The sequence below is a fragment of the Channa argus genome, chromosome 7 (genome assembly GCF_033026475.1).
Source record: "Channa argus isolate prfri chromosome 7, Channa argus male v1.0, whole genome shotgun sequence".
Classification (NCBI taxonomy): Eukaryota; Metazoa; Chordata; class Actinopteri; order Anabantiformes; family Channidae; genus Channa; species Channa argus.
Window position 1 is genome coordinate 23866396 of NC_090203.1, and position 25950 is coordinate 23892345.

At 40.1% G+C, this 25950-nt stretch overlaps 1 protein-coding gene across 1 annotated transcript in view; it reads right to left on the minus strand.

Moving 5' to 3' along the window:
* The window catches only part of tsnare1 (T-SNARE Domain Containing 1), a 153865-nt gene that overhangs the window by 38322 nt on the left and 89593 nt on the right, over nucleotides 1-25950 (minus strand). Inside the window, exons 9-10 of the mRNA XM_067511473.1 lie at nucleotides 18872-18944; nucleotides 9118-9200 (exon numbers count right to left, since the gene is read on the minus strand). Coding sequence (XP_067367574.1) covers nucleotides 9118-9200; nucleotides 18872-18944 — 156 coding nt within the window. The remainder of the gene's footprint in view (nucleotides 1-9117; nucleotides 9201-18871; nucleotides 18945-25950) is intronic.

Sequence of the window (25950 nt, forward strand, 5' to 3'; positions counted from 1 at the left end):
TACATGTAATCAGTTTTTAACAGTTAGTGTAGGGAGGAGGTTAAGGTACATGGGTATATGCCAAAACATACCTAGAGATGAGAGACACAGTATCAGATCTTGTTTGAGTTCATTCTTGTCACTTCAGTCAGTGTTCGGGTATTTTAGACCCACCCTAGAGTCTTTACTAATCTTGTTTTGGTTTTATATTCTAACCAAAATCATGTTTTCTTTTGTGGTTTAACCAAAAGACACTGCAGTGCTGCATAAAAATGACTAGAGCCTACTATCTAATGCTACCTTGTAGAAAAAAAAAAACCTACTACCCTAAAGAAGCTTTTCAAAAAAAGATGTGTTGGTTGTTCAGTTACACATAACTGCTGCACCTCTGACCATTTGCTTCAATGCTACTGCTGTGATTCATTCAGCCAGGCTGTTAGATATTACAATATAGACATATTAAAGCTGCTTCACACAGAAAGGAATCATTATCTTCATCATTGCTACTGAGGGTTATACTTAAAGAAGAAAGGTGAACTAATCACAAAGCAAAGTGTGAAATGTACAATTGCTGGATTTGTGGGGGAAGCCTTGTGTTATAGAATCTTTTACATCATGAGTGTGTGAGAGTGTGTGTAGGTGGGAGTCAAACACATTGATGCACCAGTAGTGTGGTGTAATCTGACTTTTTGCGACTGCTCGGCTGTGGTTTTTAAACAAACAGACATGTGCTCCCAAATATGCAAGGTCAAAATCAGTTTTTGGGAAGTGGGGGCCGACTCAAACACATGGTTCATGAAAACATTATACAACATAAAAATGTTACAACGTGTGCCCAGTACAACACAAGTAATGTCAACCCTAGTCTCTATGTGTGGTAAGACCATTGTTGCTGAGGTTTTTGTTTTCCAATTTGTCCTCAAACTTTGTTGTTCAGACCTGATTTCTGTCAATCAAACAGCATGACTGCTTGTGTGATTATATTTTCCTTGGGTTTCTGATTTGGGATCTTCTGTTAATCAAGGTTCTGTTGGTGGAACTTTGTAAACACTGCTCACTTTTTTCTCTTCTAAATGCTCAAAAAAAAAATCCTCATCCACATATGCTAAAATATGTTATTTGAATGGGACAGTCAACTGTGTCTTAATGATTAGTTTTAATAATTAAAAAGAAACCACAGACGACATTGAATAAAGACATCTGAACAATCTGAAACAGTGTTTTTTGTGGCAGGAGGCTCATATAGTGTCCCTGATGAGCCGATGCAGGGCAGGTGAGCGAGTGGGTGGAATGGACCAGGGCCAAGTAGGAATGGAGGGAAAAAAGAACAAAGGGTTTGATAGGTGGGAGGGGGCTAAAGGGTTAAGTGACCAGGCATGTGGAAATTGGGAGACTGACGAGGAAAGTGACTAGGCAGGAATGTGACATGGAGTTTATGGATCACTAATGGACTAACAATTGATTCAAGGCTAATCTTCAGTGAACAACACCAATTTTCTTTTTTAACTGGCTCACAATTCTCTCATGAAGTTTGGCACAAAGTTATGGGCCACAACCCATCTTTATGAGATTTTATGTAAAATAATTTATGACTGAACCTGCTGCTGCTCATCAGTGCTTGTCGGATGGATCAAAACCATCTGGTCGCCTTGTACTTCATACACTGGAATCCTTTTCAATTCCCCCACTTGCAGTTATGACCACTTTATGTTCCACCAGGTAGCAGGTAAAGGTTCAGTGTTAAAGTGCATCCTACACACGATTGTTAGTAAAAACTACACATTAAAACATGTACTAATTTTTATGGTGACCCCCTTGGCCTTTAAAAGTGATTTGCCTCTACCCGAAGTTTATAGATATAGATAACCAGCCTATTTGACTGCCAAAATACTTGAGCTGCCAAGATTCTTGCATGTTACCTAATGATGCTATCATTACGTTTAAAGTTAAGGTGGCACAATTGAGTACAGCACCCCCAGGTGATCAGAGCATCAAAACTGTGCTCTAGAATGAGGATTACACAATCACCATTTTCCATGATAATGTGAACACGCCTAAACTAAAACTGCATCATCAGGCCAAAAAATAAAACGTACATATGGCCGCAAAATCATTTTAATTATGTCCAACATCTGGACTTTTTTTTTTTTTATTTCCGCCAACGGTAAGCCTCTAAAAACATTTATATATCTTTTATATACAAGTGGGTGTAATGACTACTACAGCCCCGACCATTCTCATTCAAAAAGCGACGCTTTGTCTAGTCGCTCATGCGTTACACGCTGGGAGCTTTAAGTGAAGTACAATGTAAACCCAGACACTTCAAAAACTACACATTAAAACCTAAAGCAGTGACGTAGTATATGAAGTTAAAAAGTGTCAGGGAGGTGGACGGGGTGGCCGATGGTACAACAAGACACAGGACTGTGTATAAAAATGGTGATGCCCCTGGAGGGCGCTATATGCCAAAGGGTACCTGTGGCCTCAATATGATCCGCTGAAGGATGTGACAAAGCAGCCCTTAGAAAGCGTGGTTATCTGATGCTGTGGGATGAGAATGTTTTGCACAGCCTCTGATAAGCATTTGATATATAGAGATATTTTTATAATTATTAAAAACACAGTGTGAAGAACAATCTAAGAAACCTTCGAAAACACTTGCCCAGCAGTGGCTGACACTGTCCGGGCCAGAGAAGTGTCACTGACATCAACCTGAGGAAGTTAAACCTTATTATTTCCACTCCATATCCTTCCAAGTAGCATTAAAATGCCAGAAGCACTGGGGAGGACAGATTCACCAGGAAGACAGTTTAACAGCAATCTGTCAGTGTTAGCCCACCTCCCAATCAGGTGTGTAGTGATCAGTCACGAGTTTTAATACTTTGATGACGTTTTCCTTTATAATTGTCTTATTTGTCAAATGGGTGACAATTTGTATGTGTCTGAGATTAGATGGATCATTTATCCATCTACCAATTCATTTGCCTGGCATTTCTCTGTCTTCCTTTTTTCTCCTCCACCACCTTATTCCTTTTTCTTCCCACATTCCCAATAGCTACAATAGAGGTCAATATTATCTTCAATTTAGCCAGAGGAAAACCGCGTTACATTTTTGCGATTCAGAACGACGCGATCAATTACTAGGAGATCAATTTTGAGTCCTGAAGACGAGTGAATTTTAAGTCTTAACAAAAAATGTGGATATTTAATGCGTCGCTCTATGTGTGAAAAGGCCCCAACTTTTCCTTAGTGAACTGCTGGAACATTTTATTGGTAATTATAAACCATCTTGTGCAGCAATCAAAAATCGGAGTTCATTATGGTCCAGTGAACACAGATGAGGTCATAAAACATCAAAGCAACTAGGGGAAACCTGTAGCAGAGAGCGTAGTCTGCCTCTGGGTAATGCATTATAGATTCAATTTATTTTCAATGTAAAGTGGGTAGACAATGTGGGGCACAAGAAGAAAATGACATCCTTCCTTAATTGACCATTGGTGCAGATGTGCAATGGTGCATGTAGACCAGCATCAAGGAGTGTTCAAGGCTACATCAGTGCTTAGACTTGCTGGAGAGTGTTCAATCTCTTTCTTTCAAGTTCTTCCCCTCCCCTTTCCCTCTTGGTTATGTCGAATTTTATATGTCATCACAATGGTCCCATTAACTTCACGCAACATTTACTTCATATCGGGTAAATACAAGCTACTCACTGCTACAAACTGTTCACACCAGACCCTGGTGGCAATTAAAAGAGATTTAAAGGTGTTAGGGCAGATCCAAGACCTGAAATTCAACACCTGACTAAACCCAAAGTAGGACCCATGTTTATCCAGTAGCTGAAAGTAGCAAATCACTCCTAACTGTACAAAAATTGACATTTGAAATGATATTTGGCCCTACATTTATGAGTAGAAGTAAGAGCCGTTTATCAACATTCTTAATGTAGGACATCACTCCTATCTCCATCAAAATGTAAGCGAGCTCTGGGGGTTTCCTGACTGGTTAGGAGTTCCCTGGGTGTAGTGTTCAATTAGAATTTGAATTGAGATTATTAAATAATTGCTGCCAGTGACATCACAATGACAATGAACAACAACAATCTCTACCCACATCAACCTAGCAACAGGAACCTAGGTTATCTTGTTTGACTGTACCATAAACCTCCCCTGTCCAAAAACAACTTAAAAGCGTCAACCACACCAAACTCCAAACAACATTTCTTCATTCCAATACAAATGATGGACAAAGTTTTAACAAATGTTTCCCCAAAGGCTCTAAAATGCCACGATTTCAGGAGATCTTGCACATGATCAAGGCTCTATCAAACAAGCAATTGTATATCAGTGAAGTGATAATGGGCAATTCTCCCAAAGCTGCACACAGAAAGGAAAGGTGGGGGAACAGCCAGCATTTACTCAGAAAAGGGGAGAAATGTTAACTTAGATTCTTCTCGCTCTGAGTACAATGCAGTAATTGTATTGCATATCACTGTGCACTGAAGTCGTATATAGAGCAACTTGTTTAAAATTATATACAGAGGTAACCACACATATTTCAAGTAATCAAAAAAAGTTTCCCTCACTTGAGAGTTTTGTAGACACTTTCAATAAAGGATTGACTTTAGTCTTAGATGTTGAAGATCATGAACATAAAAAAAGGAGCACGCCATGATACAGTCAAATTCAAAAGACTGCAGAGATAGGATATTGCAGGAATAGTTGGAAAACAAGCAGGGCTGCAGCCTCAAAGCCTAGTTTTCCACCCTTACACTAGGCCCTGGCCAGAAGCCTCTGTGTCATTTTTAAATTGCATTTCAAGGTGCATGTAGAGTTTGTCAGCAAATCTGCCATATTTTTCTGCCCTTGGTATTTCTCAGGCTTCCTTTTTCTGTTTGTCCACTACTATGTCCGGTGGGTTGGCCATCAACAGTTTCTCAGTCTGTATCTGGAAGTCCCACAAAATCTTAGCTTGGTCTCTGCCACCTTCTGAGGTGTGTCCCATTTTAACTTTGGGACGTCCAGCCTGTGCTTAGTACAGATGCTTCTGTACACTATTCCAGCCACTTGGTTATGGTGTTCCATGTATGCCCTGCCTATTATCTCCTTGCACCCTGCTGTTATGTGCTGGATTGTTAGATGTAAAATTTACCTGGTGAGGCTGTTTTCTTGCAATATCTTTGCAATGAAAAGATGTTTTCAAAAAACATACTATTGATATCATGCCAATTAAAATTTTAACCCACCATTACCATTTATACATTTTACGAAATTGTTAGTTTTTGAATTAGTACCCAAAGCTTCTATAGATGGGTCACAAATGACCCGCATTCATTCCCTAAGGAACGTCATGGGAATTTCTGAATCTTTGACTGTCAGGAATATATATTATGTGGACCAGACAGACTACAACACACATTTCTACGGTAAAAAAATATGAAGCTGACATTAGTACATGCACTGTGTGTGTGTGTGTGTGTGTGTGTGTGTCATTCATGACTATTGTGGGAAGCAGTATGTGTTTCTCATCATCTGTCATCAAATTTGGAGCTGCAATATACCCCTGTGCAGTAATCCCAGCCAGAAACAGGCACTTTGTCAAAACTACATACAGTGATGAGACAAGAAGGTAAGAAAAGAGAGTTACACACACATACTACAAATCATGTGGCTGTAGCTCAGATGGAGAGGCGGCCGTCCACGGACCACAGGGACAGTGGTTTAATTCCCGGACCCTCCTGGCTACATGTCAAATTGTCTTTTGGCAAGACAGGGAACCCTAAGGTGCTCCAGGTGGGTCAGGTGAGCCCCTTTCATGGCAGTCACCGCCATCGGAGTTTAAAAAGTGAAAAATAAAAATGTTTCAAAATATAATAAAAATGATTATTTTTAACCAAAATGACAAAAGTGGCATAAAAAAAAACCACATTGATTCGCGGCTCATTTTTGACCCACTAATGGAAGAGTGTATGGTCCAGTGACTTGTGCATCTAAGGGTTGGGGACATCTTTGCACAGCCTGCACCTGAAGTCCTGCCTGATATGGTAGATCCTGGCTTCTATTGATCTTGTACTTAGAGCCTGCTCCTGTGAATTAGTGCCTCTGCGCAGTCTTTCAGTCCATCTTCGTCCAGCCACTGGTAGAATTTTTCGATATCAGCCACTTCTTCTATCTGCCAGTGGTTCCTACCATGAAAGGATTTGTTCCTTATGACAGTTCCTGCTCTTCCTTCTCTTGCTCCTCTGGTTTTCGCTGGCTGAGGTAATCACTAAGTATGTCATCACTTCAGGGTCATGTTCCTGATGTATTCATTGATATTTGTTGTTTCCTCCAGGATAGAGGCTCTGATGCTCACAAATCCTTATCCTCCTTCCTTACTGTACTTTAGTGTACTTGCTGGTTTTGGGTGAAGCCCCTACTTGTATTTTAAAGAGCTTCGATCTTCTGATATATACATACATGACTGGCTTACCACAGTGTGCTGTACAAATACATATGTGCTCTATTGGCTTTTGTATTATTAATATTAATTTCTTTCATTATTCTCCAGTATTTTCATGTCGTGATCAACTTTGATTGTCTTTAAATGTGCTTATAATTTTTTGTGACAAATTTATTTATTTCTAATCATGACATCCAATGTTTGTGATACAGGGGAAAATATAAAGAGTTAGTAAGGACAATTTTAGACAGTGGATTAAAAGTGGCTTTCTGATGAATCTATCCTACTAGCTGTGTTTTATGGCAATCCTACAGAATTGCCATAAAACATATTGCTAAAACCTTTATTAATTATCTTCTGTTACGCATGTTTTGCCTAAGAGCATAAAACTTTGACGTCAAGGGGTAGCACTGATTTTAACGTTTGAGTTCCTACTGTACTAAACTACAACAAGACACAAAAATCTATGCTTTTTTTACACTGCAAGCCACAAGCACATCCTACATTTTCCTATAAGTAGTAGGTAGTAATAGTACTAGTCAGAGGGGCGGCTGCGGTCGTCCACGGACCACAGGGTCAGTGGTTCGATCCCCGGTCCCGGCTACATGTCAAAGTGTCTGTGGGCAAGACACTGAACCCCTTACAGCCCGTTCCCATCCCCAGCTGTGCAGTGCCGGTCCAAGGCGGGTAGAAATTGAGGAGGGTTGCGTCAGGAAGTGCATCCGGCGTAAAAAAAAAATTGTGCCAAATCAACATGCGGACAATGATCCGCTGTTGCACATTTAAATAATAGTAGTAGTCAATTAACATTTAAGGTCGGGTCTGAGGTCCCGGGGTGTTTTAGTTCTAAAATTAATAATGATTTCTGAAGAGAGTCCTAGATTTGATGTATACAGGCCAAGATCTCAGGTCTACACACAGTTCATTTCAGCTTCAGACTGACTTGACATCACTGGTGCCCCTTGATGTGTGCTATTTATCAGGACATGACAGCATCAGATCCAGTTCAAATACAGAACCATATATCATTATACTTCATCGTGTATATTTCACTGAACCTTTTTAATCAAAACTGTGTTCAGTGTTTATGAGCATCACTGGGACTACCCTCTCTCCCCAGTGAGCATGAAAATAGAATAAAAAATGTTATTTGTGTTTAACTGTCAACAATTCATTTAAAGTGCAGCAGTGGAGACAGCTGGGTGTTTAGGAGTAAGACATTAAAGCATTTAAAGCATCAGTCATGTGTTGACTGTTAAAAGCAGTAAAAATGTCAAAATGTAATGCTGGACACAGGTCAAATTCGTGCACTGTTAGCAGTTTAAGTGTCAGCTGGTACAGTAAACCACTGTTTATGTCTTCTGAACAATGAATTTCATGCACACAACCAGAAAAAAACAAATAAAGATCATATATTTGCTATATGGCAAAGACACAGCCATGTTATTAAGCTCTCGTTAGTTTTGCTATTATCACTATACATATAATGTGTGTAAAAGCTAAAAACTTTTGCAGTGTCCTGCACAGAAGAGTTTGAACAGGTTTGGTTTGACGCTCATCATTCTGCCAGTCTTCTGCTTTGTTGTTTTTCTTCCATTCAGCTGCTCTGCCTCTGTAAAGACAGCGGCTGTCTGGATTGGCGGAGAGCTAAATTGCTCAGTGTGAGCTCGGTCACGGCTCAGCTCTCCTTGAGATAATGAAATGACAATTAATGGGGAAAGCTGTTGCCATTCGCCTATTTGTTCGTTCACTATAGAGCAGCTGCACGGGGGGACAGACAGAAACCAATGCAGTCATGACAGACTCTAAAGAAAAACTGCCCAGCAATCATTTTCACATTAAACTACTTTTGATATGATGTAAGAAAGAGGGAAATTGTAATTTTGCTATCAAATTTCCAGAAAAGCCAGCCTTTTAGAAAGTGGTTTTCATGTCAAAATGCACTGCAGGTAGTGTGCAGATGCTGAAACTATGTCACCCATGTAAATAAGGCCAATCTTTTATTAACCCAGTAACGCTCAAGTCAATACAATATTTATTATAACCAGGGGCCTACATAGCACAAAGCCACACAGAACTCTAGCCTACTGAGGTACTCCCCATCGGAATAGCAGGAGACATATTTCCTTGAGAACAAAGTGAAAACACACCCTTGGGCATCTCATAAAGCGTCTCTCCAATATGTGCTATGAAGTGGAAATTCTAGCCATTCCAAAAAGTGCAGAGAGGGGGAAAAAAAAAAAGCTATTTCTATTTAATTTCTGGCTGCAGTTGTTGTCCAATAATGTATTTTTCTCTCTAAGTCAACACACTTGTAGGACAAAATTGCAAATTTATAACCATTATCTCTATAGAAGCAACACTTGCTCATGGAATGGGGCTGATTTATGTGGTTTTGTGTTTTCTTGTAAGACTACAGGCAAGCACTTCTTATTTTCAGGCTCTAAATACAATTATCTTAACTGAAGGCAAAAACATGGTAAAGTATGACATGAAATTACATCATCTCTGTTATTTTGCTAGTGGGTAATGTGATAAAGTCTTGTAATCTAGTTAGCAGAGCCTCTCTTTGCATGGCTGATCAAGCTAAGCTTTATGTGAGTGCACTACAATGCAAAAGCTCAGTCAAGTACACAAACATTAAACAGTGAATGCAAACCACAGAGTGAGTACACCACAGTATGCGAAAGTTCACGGTACCTGGTACTGATTGGCCTTTGCAAGCTCCTGATTGGCTGAGTCAACATTGGATGATGTGGTCTGGATGTAATCTTCAATGCTGTCTGAGAAAATAAAGAGCATTTTATTAGATTTTAACAATATACAACAATGTGTTCAGACAGCATCACACTGTTGCCATAGTCAACTGTAAACATTTTTGACAATTTTCCAACGGGCACTTGCTGCTATCTGGTTGGCAGATAGCTTTGTTAGCACAGGCGACACCATTATTTACCCTAAACAGTCGAAGACACTAGATTACAACTGTGCAAATATAGTGGCTTCATAAGGTTTATGCACAGACATCGAGTTTAGTTTTAGACACTAAACATAGTTAGAAGTTATTAAAATGTTGTCTACTGTGGAAATCCATCTATAGCAGGCATCTTCACCTGGAAGCTATTTCCTTAAGGACTCACCCCACATCTTTATTCAATGATGCTTTCTTTTTTACGTTCTATGGCGTATCATATTAACACCACAGGTACGCTTTGGCATCTGTATTACAACTTTATATACAGAGTTAGGGTTAGGGAAAACTACTGCAGGGTAAGGTTAAGTTAAGAGACCACATCAGTTAGGGTTCGGCACAAAACCTTTCGGATAAGGTTCGGTTACAAGATAAATTACAGAAAAAAAAACACTACAAACACTGACAACGGCACACATGCACTTCCTTACTACAGTAACCACATGCTACAGTACATGTTGTGATAATCTTTAAAGTGAACAGTGTCTCGCAGTAAAGTTGAACCTTGGTCTCCTGTGGAAAAGCCCTTCGTCTTTTTGTACTGCTCACCACCTTGTCCAACTTCCTATGAGATGTTTTCACTTTATGTACTACTTCATTGCTTTAGGCGTCAAATACTGAAGCATCCGGGTTTCCATTGTACTACACAGAAAGCTCAGAGCATCAATCACCCATGGCAACAGGTACCCTGAGCATCTATAATGCAAAGGAACTGGACAAAGCGACAATTTTTGACACCTCGGGAATGAGAATGGACTGTGGCCACAAGTTGCACCCATGCAAGGAATCCAGCCTCCTTTGGAAAATTGAAGACCACTGACCTCTAAAATTATAGTACAGGGAGACAGTGTCCATTTTGGGACACCTGGGAGGAGTTAGAAAATCGAAATGAAGATATATTACACTTACACTTCTTTAGTGCTACCACGAGACTGAAAGTAACTTTTATCAGTTAAAATCTCAGCATGCAAGACAAAACAGTCCACTTGCTTTCATGACCACTGGTTTAAGAGACAAACTGTTGAAACACGACCTTCTTTAAATGTTGTCAATACACAGCCGTTAATGGGATGAGAGAGAGCACCTTTAATGAACTGGAGGTTCCAAAATATTTGGTATCACCACACAATTACCCCCATTTATTTACAACTGGTTGATACCAGCGAGAGCGCTATTGATTGTTTTAGTGCTGTGATAGTGAAAAAGGCTGCAGCAGCACAGAGACGGGGATAAAGACACATCACTGTTTCATGTTATGGTGGACTCTGATAATTACTGCATCATTTTAACTTGTACAGAGTTAACTTTTGAACCCAACAAGAGCTGAAAGTTGAGAGTATAAATTGTGCTGATTGACTGAACACACTCTGGTGACTTAGAGAAGACAGGGGGATACATGTTTCGAGCTAACAGCTACGTAAATAAGGTTAACTTCACTCCTTCTGTCTCCCCTGCCAGAGGCGGTTCAGTTTTTACGACTGATTCATTCTTTAAAAAGCAACTTAAGACTAAAGTTTAGAGTTAGTAAATGACATATACACTAGCACTCTTTACCATAATCTATGTTTGAAAAAAGTAAATAAAAATTACATTTCTACACAAATAAAATGCAAGGTCAAATATTATAATAATTAAGGATAGAGGAAGCTTGTGGTCTGGGTAAAACATGATTTTCTTGAAACCACGAAGAAAACCACAATCTTTCTCTAACCTTGCCAAAGTGCTTATGGTACCTACACCTTACCTCACACAGAACCGTGGAGTTGAACTCAGTGCTGTGGTCAATGGTCTTCACAGACAGTAATGCCCTTCTACCATATCCGTACCCAAAGAATTTTTCATGCGGCTTTTGGTTCACGCACTAATGGCAGAGCTGCCGTGCAGCTGAACCCACCCACCAGGAGCAACTGGGGGTTTGTTATCTTGCCCAGAGGACATTTTGGACATTTCGACATATGGAAAGGAGGAACCGATTTGTGTACAAATGCTCGAACCGCCTGAGCCACAGCCGCCCACAGCTGTGAACCCTTTGAGGGTTCACCGTCGTCTCCAGCGAAGTCATTGCTACTTAGTTTTCATCAATAAATGTAGCACTTTATTAATAAAAAAAATACATTGCATCAAAACAGTGAGTCAGACTAGTAGTACTATCTCTACTTTTAAACAAGGACTTTACCACTGTAACACATAGCAAGTTGTAGACATTATATGCATCAGAAATAAAAGCCTCATAACAGATCTATGATGTCTGACTGAGACTAGGCAAAAACCACAGGATTACTTCACTCTTAACCAGGCCACCACTCCTGGATTGCTTATCTGGACAAGCCTCACACAGAGGGCTGAGGAGCAGGTATTGCTCTGATCCACAGTCAAGCCCTCAGACCCCGGCCAGTCTTCATTCCGTCTGCATACTCTTTTGAACATCTATCATTAAAACTCCCCTGCTCCACTCCTCTCGCCATTTCTATCTATCGGCCCCCCAAAACCCAACCAATTCTTCCTGTCAGATTTCCTGTCAGAGTTCTGGCCATAACGTTTGACAAAAACATACCCAGCCCCCCAACTCAAACAAAGTTGCACCGTATTCTTCCCTAATCTAAAGTCTGTATGTCCCACCGCCCTGTCCACCTGCATATCCAATACCAGTGAAACATTCACTCTAAAAAAACTAACCACCCAGGACCTGGTAACACACTATAACAACACTCTCTTCACCTGCCTCAATCAACTTGCCCCTGTAAATACTAAATGTGTCTCGTTCATTCACTCCGCCCCCTGGTTAACCCCAGAACTACACGAACTCAAAAAAAAAAAAAACAACGCAGTCAGTTGGAACACTTCTACAAGAAAACTGGACTCTCTCTACATATCCAAGTCTACAAAGACCTCACTGTTCTCTACAGAACTGCACTCACTTCAGTCCGCCCAGCATTCTACTCGGGCATCATTCATGCTGGCTGTACTATATGCTTTTCTTCTATAAACAAATTCCCTAAACCCATGGACAATATCTCTCAATCATTTACCACAGAGAAATGCAATAAGTATCTTTTTTCTTCCATTCCAAAATAGACAACATCCACCACCACCCCCACTACAACATTCAACAGCCTTGACCCAACGTCGCTTTCCTCTTCATCATCAGAAAACTGTTTCTCCTCCCTAACAGCCATAACTGCACTTGACCTGACCAATTACTTTTCCCGATGCAAGCTCTCCACCTGTCCCCTGGATCCCATCCCATATGCACAGGTCAAAACATGTTTTCCTGCCTGACCCCACTTAACCTGGACGTTATAAATCATCCCTCACCTTTGGTATCATTCTCTCTCCCTTCAAACTGGTTACCATCACACCCATACTCAAGACACCTGGCCAACAATTTCCACCTAATGTCCAACCTCCCCTTTCTAATAACACTCCTTGAAGGTTTTGTCGCCTCTCAACTCAAAGAATGCCTCCACTCCAACAGCAATATAAAACCTTTCAACCTGGCTTCCGCTCCCCACCACAGTACTGAGGCCGCTCTGCTCAAAGTTCAAATGACCTACTCCTTTCTTCTGAGTCTGGTTCTCTCTCCATACTCCTTCTCCTTGACCTCAGCCCTGCCTTTAACACAATTGAGCACTCCATCCTTCTCCAACCATCTACAGTCCAACATTAGTAATACTGGTTCAGCTTTTATCTGTGTCACAGTCCCCATTTTTGGACTTCAGTTTTCTGTAGTTTTACTTCCTGCTCATGGCTTTTATTTTTGTTAAACCTGTGCACCACTTCCCAGTTAGTTTCTTTAGCTTCTTGTTTTTCATTAACCCTGATTGTTTTCACCTGCGCCCCCTTGTACTTATACCTAGCTCCCCCTACTGTTCACTGCCAGATCGTCTCTCCTTCCTCCTCCATGAACATTCCTGTGCTGATTCTATGTTTTTGGACATTCCCCTTCCATGCCCTACCTGATCTTTGTGTTTGGACTCTCCAACTTGTGTTTTAGTCTGTCAGTGCTTTATGGTCAGTTTGTTTGTGTCTGCCTCCCCTTAGTTTCGGAGTTAGTCTCAAAGCTTCCCCGACACTGTTACTTAGTTTATTTTCCCCTCCAGTGTGTTTAAGTTCATGTTCTGTTTTACTTTATTTTGTTATACTTCATGTGCTATTCCCTGTCCTCCTTAAGGAGTGATTTGGATTTGGATTTTTGTTAATAAACCCCCTCTTTTCACATTTCAAACCTCCCCTTGCCGTCTCCTCATTTCGGGTGTTGCTACAATTAAATATACAATTAGAAAAGTGTGACAACCTGGTTCTCATTCTACTTCTCCAACAGATCTCACCACGTTTCCATAAACAACTGTTCATCTTAAACCATCCCTGTAATCAATGGTGTCCCTCAAGGCTGCGTGTTAGGTCCCTTTTTCTTTATCCTGAATACTCTACTCCTTGGTGATATCATCCATCACCATAGACTTCAATTCCACTGTTACACCAATGACATTTAGTTATACCTCTCCACCAGAACCATTACCCCGGCCACCGTCTCCATTCTCACAAACTGCGTCTCTGAAATGAAATCCTGGATGTCCTTGGACTTCCGCAAACTCAACTTTAATAAATTGGAAATCATCAATTTTGGTTTCACATCCCTTCTCCCCTTTTCACAGGACTTTACACTCATCACTGATGTTAATATCCAATAGAAACACTCTCTCCCGTCAGTTTGGAAAGCTTGGCATTAACTTCGACCCCACCCTCTCTCCTTCAATCCACATCAGGAATGTCGCAAAAACCGCCTTCTTTTCACCTCTAAAATATCGCACTTCTCCACCCCTCCCTCTCCACCTCTGCTGCAGAAAACTTGATTCATGCCTTCATATGTTCCAGACACGTCCACTGTAATAGCATCATCTACGGCCTTCCCTCTTCTGACCTTCATAAACTACAGAATGTACAGAATTCAGGTGCCCTGTTAATCACACCCGCTCAAGAGAACACATCGCCCCCATCCTCCAACAGATCCACTGGCTCCCCATCCAACACCATGTTAATTTCAGTTGTGCTCAACACCTAAAAAGCCCTTAATAACCACTCCCCCCATACCTCACCGACCTCCTACAAAAACAATGCCCCACCCATCTCCTTGATTCTCCGACTCCAACCTCCTCACTTTTAACGCCGAATCTAAGCACCGTACCTTGAGTGAAAGAGCCTGGTACTCTCTTGCTCTCCATAGTTTGTCTGCAGGCCCTCTACAAAACCTACAAACTTACTTGTTTGACAAAGCCTACTATCCCCAGTAACCCCCATCTTGTTGTCCTTACCTGTTTTTCAGTGTACATTGTTTGTATGTGTCAAACTATTGTAAAGCATCTCTGTGTCCTGAAAAGCGCTATGTAAATTTGATGTATTATTATTATTATTATTCTTACTGTTGGTAAACCTTAGTGGTAACAATGGCAGTGTTAGTCTGTCCACCAATTGGATCCTGATCCAAATATCTCAACGAAAAAAGTGCCATGAAAGTCTGTACAGATATTTGTGGTTTCTAGACGATATACTCTGCTAAGTTTAGAGATACACAGACTTTTCATTTGATGCCAATCATGCATTCATGACATAAATACAAATACCCACAAATAGTAATATCCAATGGAAACAAGCCATCTGCATGTCCAATCCCCAAAAATTTTAATCACCCTGAAAAACAAAAGGGATATACTCTTTGATGTTTTAAATTAATATGTTTTTAACACCTCTTTTGTATATTGTGGCAGTGTTTGTGTCTGCCTGCTAAACCAACCTTGACAATTGTGTATCTCGACTCACAGGCTTTAATATAGTGTGTCCTTTGCCAGCATGAATAGGCCACAAAAGCACTAATCCTTACTTCTTGAGCCTATTCATGCCTTTGTAATACCTGCTGCTTTTGCTATAAACGCCTCCACAGCACAATCACATATTAGTCATATCTGCCACTACACCAAGAAAACCTTGTTCAAAAAAGGCCAAAGGCAATTTCAGTGCATCTCTTTTTAATGGAGAGAGGTCCATTATTGCATGCCTCTGTAATGATCAGATTGGACTGCTGTAGTAAAATGCTCAGCAGTCTTTCGCAAGAGGAAATGAATGTGGGTGTTTGTTCAAAATCTGTAGTTTACTTCGAGCATGGCTCATTTTTGTTCTTGAAAACGGTAAGATTTGTACTGATCAGACACAACATTAGCGGTTTTCAGACATGCAATGCAACCCTGAATTCATCTTGACATTACCTAAAAAAGCTGTACGTAAAAGTGGTAGAAGTACAGAAATTCAATAGTCAAGTATTTGCTTACCTAACTACAAGTAGAAGCACAACTTACAAATGTTTTACTCAAGTTGAAGTATAAAGGTACAAGTTTACATAAAGTCCAAAATTACCATTACTCTTTGTAATTTAAAAAAGTAAAAATGTATTTAAGGTGTATTTAAAAAGGACTTACAGTATGTCAACAAAATCTCAGAGGTAAAAATTATATCCCCCCAAATGAAACAAGAAATAAGTAATTTGTTAAAAAATAAGGGCCAAATTCTCCAAGCAACTTGGTTTATTACAAACATAGCACAGAATTCAACCAATTCATATACTGAGAAGGGGTTATTCCACAATGTTGTATCTTAATTTCTTAGTTAATTACAATCTGTATCAGTATTATACATCTGCAAAATGTTACTAGTAACTAAACCTGTAAATTATTGTAGTTGACTAAAAGTATGATATTTACCTCTGAATTGTAGTAAAGTGATGGTAGAAGTAGGCTAAAATCAAAATAATTTCTACTTAGGTACACTTTTGAGTCCAACTAACTCAAAAATGTACCTAAATTCAGGGCTTGAGTAAATGTAATTAGTTACTTACAACCTCAGCATGAATTTCCAAATCATTTGAAATGGATATTAATGTTGCAGAAATATGCCCTGACAATTAGGTGTGGTTGATGCCTCCATTAACAGAGACTCACTAAACAGCACTGGCAGAGATGCATATATTCTCTTCTAAAAACAGCAGACCGAGACTCTCTGCCTTCTGACCAATCAGAGAAAAGCTACAATTTCTGCTTTTGCTTACGTTATAAACAGCCAATTGGACGCGCAGAACACTAATTAAATGTCGCATGTGAACTTATGTTGCATACTGTAGCTTTAAACTAACTTTACTTTGCCACCTCCACAACACAAAGACTGTGTAAGGTCTGATTGGACACATGTGAATAGAGGAGGTGATTGTCCTGAGAATTTAAACCAAGCAATTGGGTTTATTTTTTTATCTCACAACCGGTGTGAAAAATATAACTATCTGAGGACGCACAGGAGGCACAGTAAGATTTGGAAAATCCTGTCAGTAAAAGTAGAAGCTGGAATCATCAAACAATTTGCAAAAAAAAATCTCAACAAAATGTGCATTAAAATAAGAATGGCAATTAGAATGTTATATTATTTGTAATATATGTAATTTTGGGTGTAGCTGTTTTTTAATTGTACAAAGCATATACGTTATCAACATTAAGTTGTACCTTGTATGTCAATTTTCATAAATATCTTACATCGCATAATAGTTCGTAGTAGGTGAGGAAAAACATCTGTAGTTGGGATGTAGCTACAGGCAGAACTTACAGTTCCTAAGGAGTTCAACAGCATTTAAATATTTGTCTTTACAATAATTGTATTTATTTACAAGAAGAATACAAGAAATCATTATTTATTAACATTTTCCAATTTTTGAACGTGAGAAGAAGCCTATTTACATATTCAGGTCACAAATAACTGCTTTTCAATCTTTGTTGCCAGGATCGCAAAGTGAAAGCATGATTGTTGATTTAGTGTAACACGTAAATGGCTTGGATGGATCCTTAGGTCTGTACTATAGGTGTTTACTGAAAGGCCCATGGATAGTGAAAAAAAATAATGTGCAACATTATTTTTTTCTTAGTTTGAGCCACTGAAATACAACAATGCATTAAAGAAAAATGTAAAAAGTAATAAAGCTCTTATTCCATTCTTGTAATAGTGGGATAAGCCAGTCTGAATCGGCCTGACCCTCAAGGGTATTTAAAGGACATCTACATTATGCTGATTGAAGGGAGCAGACACAAGGACACTCTGCAACAAAAACGCAGCAATTAGCAAAAGTTATTGCTCCAAATACCTTCCAGAAAACCTCATCACCCAAACACACACACACACTAACATATCTGCACAAAGTCTTCACACCTGAGGGTTTACTCACAAATCTGAAATGTGCCTAATGACATGCCATGTTACTTTTGATATCGCTTCAGCCAAAAAAGTACCAGGTATTACGCACTTTTGAACATTTGCACAATGAAAAATCCAAAAAAAAAGATGAGAGTCAAGTCAAGTTGAGCTGCACCATGTGGTGAAAAATTACATTGAGTTCAGCTCTTATTCCTTTTTCTCTATAGAGCCAAATTGTTGTCCTTTCTTAACACATCAATTATCCGTTTTCAATAACTGCTTCTTTACTTTATTTCAATGAAATTTTGTCGGCTACACGGTAGCAGTAAACATTTTGAATACAGTAGCTTGATAAATTAGGCCTGTCACAAAAAGACAGCTGAAAAGTTGAAAACAATAATTAAATATGAATCCACACAAATGCACAAGGTTTTCAAGGTTCGAATAATGTTTAAGAAGTTACTTTCTTGAGGTAGCTTGGGGCTGCATGCGGTACCACACACCAGGTACGGACTTAACTTAAATAGATGGATTAATGCTTCTTTTTATTTTATATTTAATGGGATTTGTCAACAACCAGAATCCTATAGAATAATACCAACTTAACCTTTAAATCCAAGCATAGATTAACTTTTTGTTTTTCAGCAGGAACTATAGAGGCAAAATGGAAAGTCATCTGCCTTATCACATCTTTCACCTTTTCTTAGAATTGATGCACAAACCAATCACAGCAATTTTGCACCAGTATGTGTCTTTGTCTTTGTGGTTGTTTGACATTTTTCAGCCAATTCCCCAGTAAATGTAAAGCTTGAGCTACACATAGCTGATGGCAGAGCTGTGACCCAGCAGCAAAGCCTGTATATCTGCCCTATATCTTTGTACTAAGTTCCATTCTCTCTCTTTTTTTTTTTTTTTTTTACATCTACATCACTGCAGGGTGCAGAGAAGTGTTTACAGATATCAGGGTGTCTAAATGGATTTTCTCTAACAGGCCACTGTTTGTATAAACCCAAAGCATTTTGCTTCTCATCAAAGAATCTGCCAGCTTGGCAGAGAGGTGGAGGTTAAAAAGTTTGTTTTGCCCAGCAGAATTTTTTGAGCTCGTGTTATTAATCAAGCGCATCAAATTAAAACATGACCACAGAGGTTATCTGTGCTAATTGAGTCAGGGATAACAATGTAAACACTATTCAACATGCAAACACACACACATGCATGCGTGCGACTACACACACCGAAACAATACGCAAACACTTGTACCTATGGTGTCTCCTTGTTCATGGACCATACAGGCCAGATCCTTCATGATTTGACTGACGTCCAGCATGTCTCTCTGTGGGGAAAACACACACGTAATGTATTAATGTAACATTACGCTTCAACTCAGTGTCTTTGTTAGATGAGAACACATGAAGAGGCACAGGACACACAAAAGAATGACTTTGTTTTATGACTTATGTTCTATTTGCAAATGTTTTTGTCACATATCCAGATACGAACATATATGTGACACTGACAGGATATCAAGCTAATTAGCCTCGAAGACGTGTTGGGACAGACACAAATCATTATAGCATGTAAAAGCAATGGAAGAGAAAGACGGCACAGCATACAGTATCAAAAATATTGTTGACATGAGATCGTAGTGGGTGGTCGTAAATCAAGCTTGGAACATACCTGAAGACAAGCTTAAGTCTACTGACAACTGACAAATTGAACACCCGCAAAGGCTGTCAAAGCCGGCTTAGTCCGTGGCAGTCAGGAGGGAGCATAGATCGAATGACTGAGCAAATACGAAGAATGACATACAGAAACATTGCACATCTTGCGGTGTTTGTGTGTGTGTTTGTATGTGTGTGTGTATGTGTGGCCAAAAAAAGTCACCACCAGCTATACCGCTGTTGTTTTGCTTGCTGGCCAATAATTTGACCCTTCTGATATAAAGTTGATTGCTGAAACAACTAAACTTGGGTAAGAACTGTCCAAGACATTATTACAAACTGGAAAGATCTCGGTTGTGGTTGTGATCGGAAAAAGCTCCCTGTAAACATTTGGTGAAATCGAATAGTAGAAAATCAAAACAGTTGAACTCTCAGCAATATTTAAACAGTGAAAGTAACAGCATTTCCAAACACACGGTGCAAAGAGAGTTCGTGCTGCTGCCTTACAGCTAGAAAGTCCCCGCTTCAAACCTACCTGCCAGCTGCAGCCTTTCTGCGTGGAGTTTGCATGTTCTCCCTTTGCTTGTGTGGGTTTCCTCTGGGTTCTCCAATTTCCTCCCACAGTCCAAAGCCATGCATGTTAGGTTAATTGACTCTAAATTGCCTGTAGGTGTGAATGTAAGTGCGAATGGTTGTCTGTCTGTGTAGGTCTCTCTGTGTTGCCCCTGAGATGGACTGGAGACCCGTCCAGAATGTACCCTGCCTATCACCCAATGGGTGTTTTTAGAGGCTCCAGCCTGCTGTGTCTATTTTTAAAATGAGGGGCCAAAATATTAAAACCACATTATACAGGTGTTCCTCATGAAGGTGCCATTGAGTGTATATACATTTGTTAAATTCTAAATTAAGGTCCTTTCATTTACAAATTCAGTGGTTTTGTGTTAAATGCTCTGTGCTCAGCTTAACTAACAGTACAAAAAAAAAAAAAAGTTTTTGTTCAATTACTTGTTCAATTACTTGTTCAAACTAGTGCAGATATGGTTGACCGGAGCTAATTCTTCACAGTCCTCTAGCTTTGAGTCTGCACTCAATGTTTCAGCTCAAAGCAACATGAAAGCTTATAAAACTTCTGTCTATCTCCTGCTCACAGGTCCCCTTTTCCTCCATTATGGCTCCGTGCAATCACAGCTGCGTTTGTGTAGCCTAACCCACTGGGCCATCCATCACAGGTGGCAGAGATTGCTGTGGAAACTGGCAGCAGTCCTGCCACTTGGCACAAACTATTTGAATTGAGCCAAAATGGCCCCTGGCAAACCTTGTGATGCTAAAGACTTTTTTTGCATTTATCTTTGGGCAAACCTGTCTATCATGCTGTAATAGAATAACAAATTTATTTTACCTGGCAAAGCAATGGGCAATCAGGACTCATTTCATCATAATGGCAGAACAGTGTGTAACCAATTTAGCAAGCAGTGTGTGTGCAAGTGAATAGGCAGAGAGAGAGAGAGATACACACAAACACACATACACACACCCTGGGAGGAGGCAGAAATGTGATGGGTTGGGACCCCTGCCTGAAGGCTGAGTGGGTGGCCAGGCTTTGGGCCAACACGATGCCCTTTTCCATATTTCATGGGCTTTGAATTCCGCTCATGGCCAATCTAGCAGCCACTGGATAGTTGCACAGAGCTGGGAACCAGAGATTTTTCTATTATGTTTCCAACAACAGGTTTACTACAGGATGTTTTCTTATCAGCTAGGACAAGTATATCAGCACTGCTGGGACCTGATTACATGCTGGGAAAGTGGGCAAAGCCCTGATGCCTTTACTTTGGTTCACTTAGTGTGTCAAAAAGCTTTCGGTAGTTAACCATAACATCCTGATTACAGAAATGTTCCTAAGATGGTTTTGTCCTTCCAGCAGGTTCTCAAATCTCTGCAGTGAACCTTCCTCCCGGGTTTGAGGTTCCAAAATAAATGTCTTTTAATTTGCCAAGCACAAGCCCTCTTGACTTTGTGTTACCGATCATGAATTACTACATCTGGTGACTTCAGTGTGCCAACAACAACAACAACAAAAAAAAAACGTTACTGTATGTCAATCCAATGAGGGCTGTCAAACAAAGTCCAAGGAGCTCATTGCAGATCTGAGAATAGACAGGCGGGTTCACTTATAGCAAGAATGTCTTTTGGAGCCATGTACTATCAACTGCAGCTACCAAAAAAATCAAACATTGTTCCTAAATAGAAAGTTGTTTGGAGGTGGAGTTATTTTCTAAGTTCTGGAAACGGACACAAACTCTTTCAATCAGTTAAGAGGACATTGGTTCAGATGATCAGAACAAACCCTGGAACTGAAATGCACCTTTCTGCCATTAACGGGCTACTGCTGGAACACCAGTATGTGTCTGTCCACAGTCAAGTGAGTATTACAACCCCACAGGCTCAAAAGCCAGAAAAAAGCAACACCTTTAAAATGAGACAAAGATTGCATTGTTTGACTACAAAGACCAGGTATGGAGGAGTAAAGGTGAGGCCTTCCACCCTGAGAACCCTCTGAATACTGTTTTGGATGGTAGCTGTAGCATCATACTCTGAGGCTTTTCGATACAAGCAGACCTGTTCCATCGCACAGAGTGGAATGATATTATCCCTATCATTACTCAAACCTGCAGAATAATTACATTCACAATGCTTAAGTCTGAATACATACGTTTATGGGCGGCTTTGATGATCACTGATTCCTGAGCATATGGTGCTAAGACAATTGGCCTCACTACGTACAAAACATTTTCTCCCTTAGACAAAGAAAGTAGGCATTTTCTTCTTGCAGCTGAACAAAAGTTGCTCATTTGGTCAACCCCTGGTAAAATCCGAAAGCACAAAACTGCCATAAGGTTCATGTCAAGGATGAGTGTATGTAAACCTCTGAGCATGGGGCGAAAAAAAAACACATCACAGGAGGACAGGAAAATGAGTAAGAGGAAAGAGACCTGTGGAGCAAGCTGCACAGCCAACTGTGATTCTCTCTGCCTGTCATTTCCCTCACATCTTCTTCCTCAACTATGCCTGGTGTCTGTCCTGCGGTCCTACCCACTTGCTTACCATTTAAAGGTTGTGTCTTTGTCATTACTGAAACACTATAATCACACCATGTGAATAACGGAGGAAAACAGTGTAAAATAATGAGAATTATGGGATTAATAATCTATAGTGCAACTGAACCTCAAATGTCACGTGTAATAACAGACAGCATTATCTATCCCATCTGTTACTGGGCGTGAGGCAAGGTACACCCTGGACAGGTCTCCAGTGTATCTCAGGACCAACACAGACAGACAACCATTCACTCTCTCAATTTGTGGAAGGAAACCGGAGCAGCCGGGGGAAACCCAGGCAAGCATGGGGCAGGCAAACAGGCAAACTCATCACAGAAATGCTGGAGACGGCCAGGGATGCAATGCCCCTGACCTGGGTCATTTTTCCTGAACCCATGTTGCCCGTCCCTGCGAAGCCAATGCACCTTCCTCTTTGAATACCGTAGAAGCCCTGCATTTCTTTTCTCATAGGGCTAATGTCTAATGTGAATCCAGCCTAGCAAATCATGTTTTTCATCAACGCCAAGGAATATTTGGGACCTGGAGCAGCCTTAGGGCCCAGTGCTCTACCACTGCAAATGCAACAAAATGAATATCCTCTTGAGGAATCAATGATGTGTCACAAAACTTTTGCTGCCTTGCACAAATTCTTATGCTAGTAGCCATTACAAGTCAGACTCGTCTTCAGCTCTGAGGCTCCCCTCTGCAGGTCCTCTGATGCCTCCTGTCAATCCTGTTGCTGTTGTTATTGTGCTTGACTGACAAACTGAGCATTCTTCAACAAATGATCTCCGTATTTTCATGAGACTGAAATGTCAGACAGTGATTCAGACATCTGTTCAATCTGACACTGGGGCCAATGCAGAGACAGCAAAGACACAATTAAACTTGAGGCCAAGATAAAAAAAAAAAATAATAATAAAAACAAGTCCTCAAAAACAAGCCTGCTGGCAGCTGCTGATTGTCACCTCAGTCACCAGTGCTGCATGGCCTACAGTTATAAGAATGTGTCTGATACTGGCTGATATAAACACTTGCAGGAGAGATGGCAGCTTTACAACCAGCAGATCATCAGTAAAAACTACGAGGCGCAATTTGATAATTTAGTGATATCAGCACATAGACGATGGTTTACAGTCCAACGTCTGACAGCAAGCAGCAGGGAGCAGCACAATTTATAGATGCATGCACAACACATGCTAATATGACCCGCAGTCTAACACTGCAGAGAGGTGATGATTCAAACAGCCAAGCATGGAGGTTTCTGCTTGTGCCTGCAGAGGGAAGTGTGGCACAGCAGAGCGCTTCCCCTCATCAGCCTCTTTAAGGTGAACTGGCTTCAGTAATAGGAGCCGGTTAAGTATGCGAGTCAGCTATGAGGAGGCAAGGAGCTGATAGACAGTATGACCCTGAAGAGGCGCCAGGGAGATTTAAGGCGTTTTCCTTGTTCACTCGGTGAAGTTACTCGGAACTCTGGAATGCTCCCTCCTACTTAGCGTTCTTCTTTTGGCCAAATAAGTGCAAAGCAATCAGAGCGAGACCTCAGTGTGAGAGTAGTCTCTCTCTGTCTTCCCGAACTGAGCTGATTTCTCCACTAGACTCTGAACGGGATCTGATTATAGTGAAACTACAGCAAACAATTATTTGTGTGATTACACCTAAAAGAATAGGGGATCGCAAAAGTCACAAATCAGATCGTGTCATGGGTGCTTGATCAAGGATTAGTACATTTTTAAGATCAGGGGGGCAAAGTTATGTATCTCACTTTTCCATTTATGATTTTGTTGATATTAAAAGCTGAATTGCTTAATTGCTAATTTAAATTGCAATATGACACATGGTGGCATGATTGTAAAATAAAGGGATAAAAAAAAAAAAAAAGATGTTATAACTTCTACTGCTTTCCACAAACCACACCGCTATCTCATAATGATATAAATGAAACAGTATAAGCTGTGTGACGTCTCTCTGCACTTAAGAGTTGAGTCAGCATGGTTCAGATGTGCTAATGGCAGTAATCATGGGACCTGAAGTGTAGTTATGGGGGAGTGTTACTCAGTGAAAAGATTTTTTGTGCATAGCACTGTAGGAAGATTGTCAAGTCATAGGAAGACATAATTGTTTACAATGCAGTTATGTTGTTGCATTTAAAATATGATATGTCATATGTGAATCTGCCAATATTGCAGGATCTGTTTTTATCTTGTGTGTGCAGAAAGAAATCACACTATGTCCAATGTATAAACTAAAAACTATAAACCCAAATAAAACATAACACATAACACGGCCCCTTTAAGCAAGAGCTGTGTCCCTAAGCATAATCATATAAAACTGTTTAATATTGCTGAACTCAACTGGATGTTGAACTGCAAGATTATATATTGTGGCGGAAAATAAAGATGATGGGAATGTTTTATTGGTATGTTGAGTATTAACATAATTGCAACTGTCCATTAATCTACAAAAGACTATGAAACACTAAGCTATGACTGGAAATTAGCAGTTTTTACTCAAGTACAGAAAATAAACTCTTTTACAAATATGTTCTCATTGTCATTGCTGTATATTATATTACTGTGCTGACTATGCAACGGTTAACACGCAGTTGCTGCGATATTATCTATGTAATAAATATAGATTTCCAAACAAGTAGTATAAATGTGATGCCGTAATCATTATGAGGGGTTTTTGCAGCACTCTGACATGGTACAATATTTGAAGAAAAAAACATTTACCTGACAACAAAGTAGAACACACTCTCGTGTTGTAGAGGGTAAACTCTTGTGCATCTCAGGTGTACTCTGATTTCCGGGAACACATGAACTGACTCTTTCATGTCAATTGTGATTTGGCAACATCTAGTGATGTATCCACTCTCCACAGGCACATTAGTCATCATTCGCTGTCAACACTTGTCATTTCAAGGCTCTTCTGTTCTTGCTGCACACTGGCAAACCCATAGAGTAAAGAATTCTTTACTCCCGTATCGCCGTGCAGCTCGACGCAACATTTTATTCTCGGAAATCAACTACAACCATAAACCACGCTTCAGTTGTAGATGAACTTGAATTGAACAAAGTATGAATTGTATGATCACTTGGATCATGCAATTTGGCTACAGCAGAGATGCAGCTCCACTAATTTAGATGTTACAGATACACATGAGCATATTACTTCCAATCAGGTGGGTACAGACGAGAAATCCTATGTTTGTGTAAAAACAAAAGAATTATTGTCTCCTTTATAACAGAATTGAGTACTTCATCCTGAGGTATATGTGCCTCTTTATCACCTCCACCCACATTACATATGGACCAGCCATATATGTATGAAATCTTTGGGCATTGCATGTTATATCTCTTATTAAACCCTGCCAGAATATTATATATAGATCAACTCACCTGCTCCCAAAAGTATTTCTTCTACGTCCGTATGTAATATTTCTGTGCATTCTTCTATGACTGAGAGCTGCTGGCACAGCATCCAGGAAGAGGAATATTCAAACCTGACTTATGTTGCACTAAATGTAGACACTTATTTTTTAACTACTGTACTGCAGGTGCAACATAATTAGTCCAGA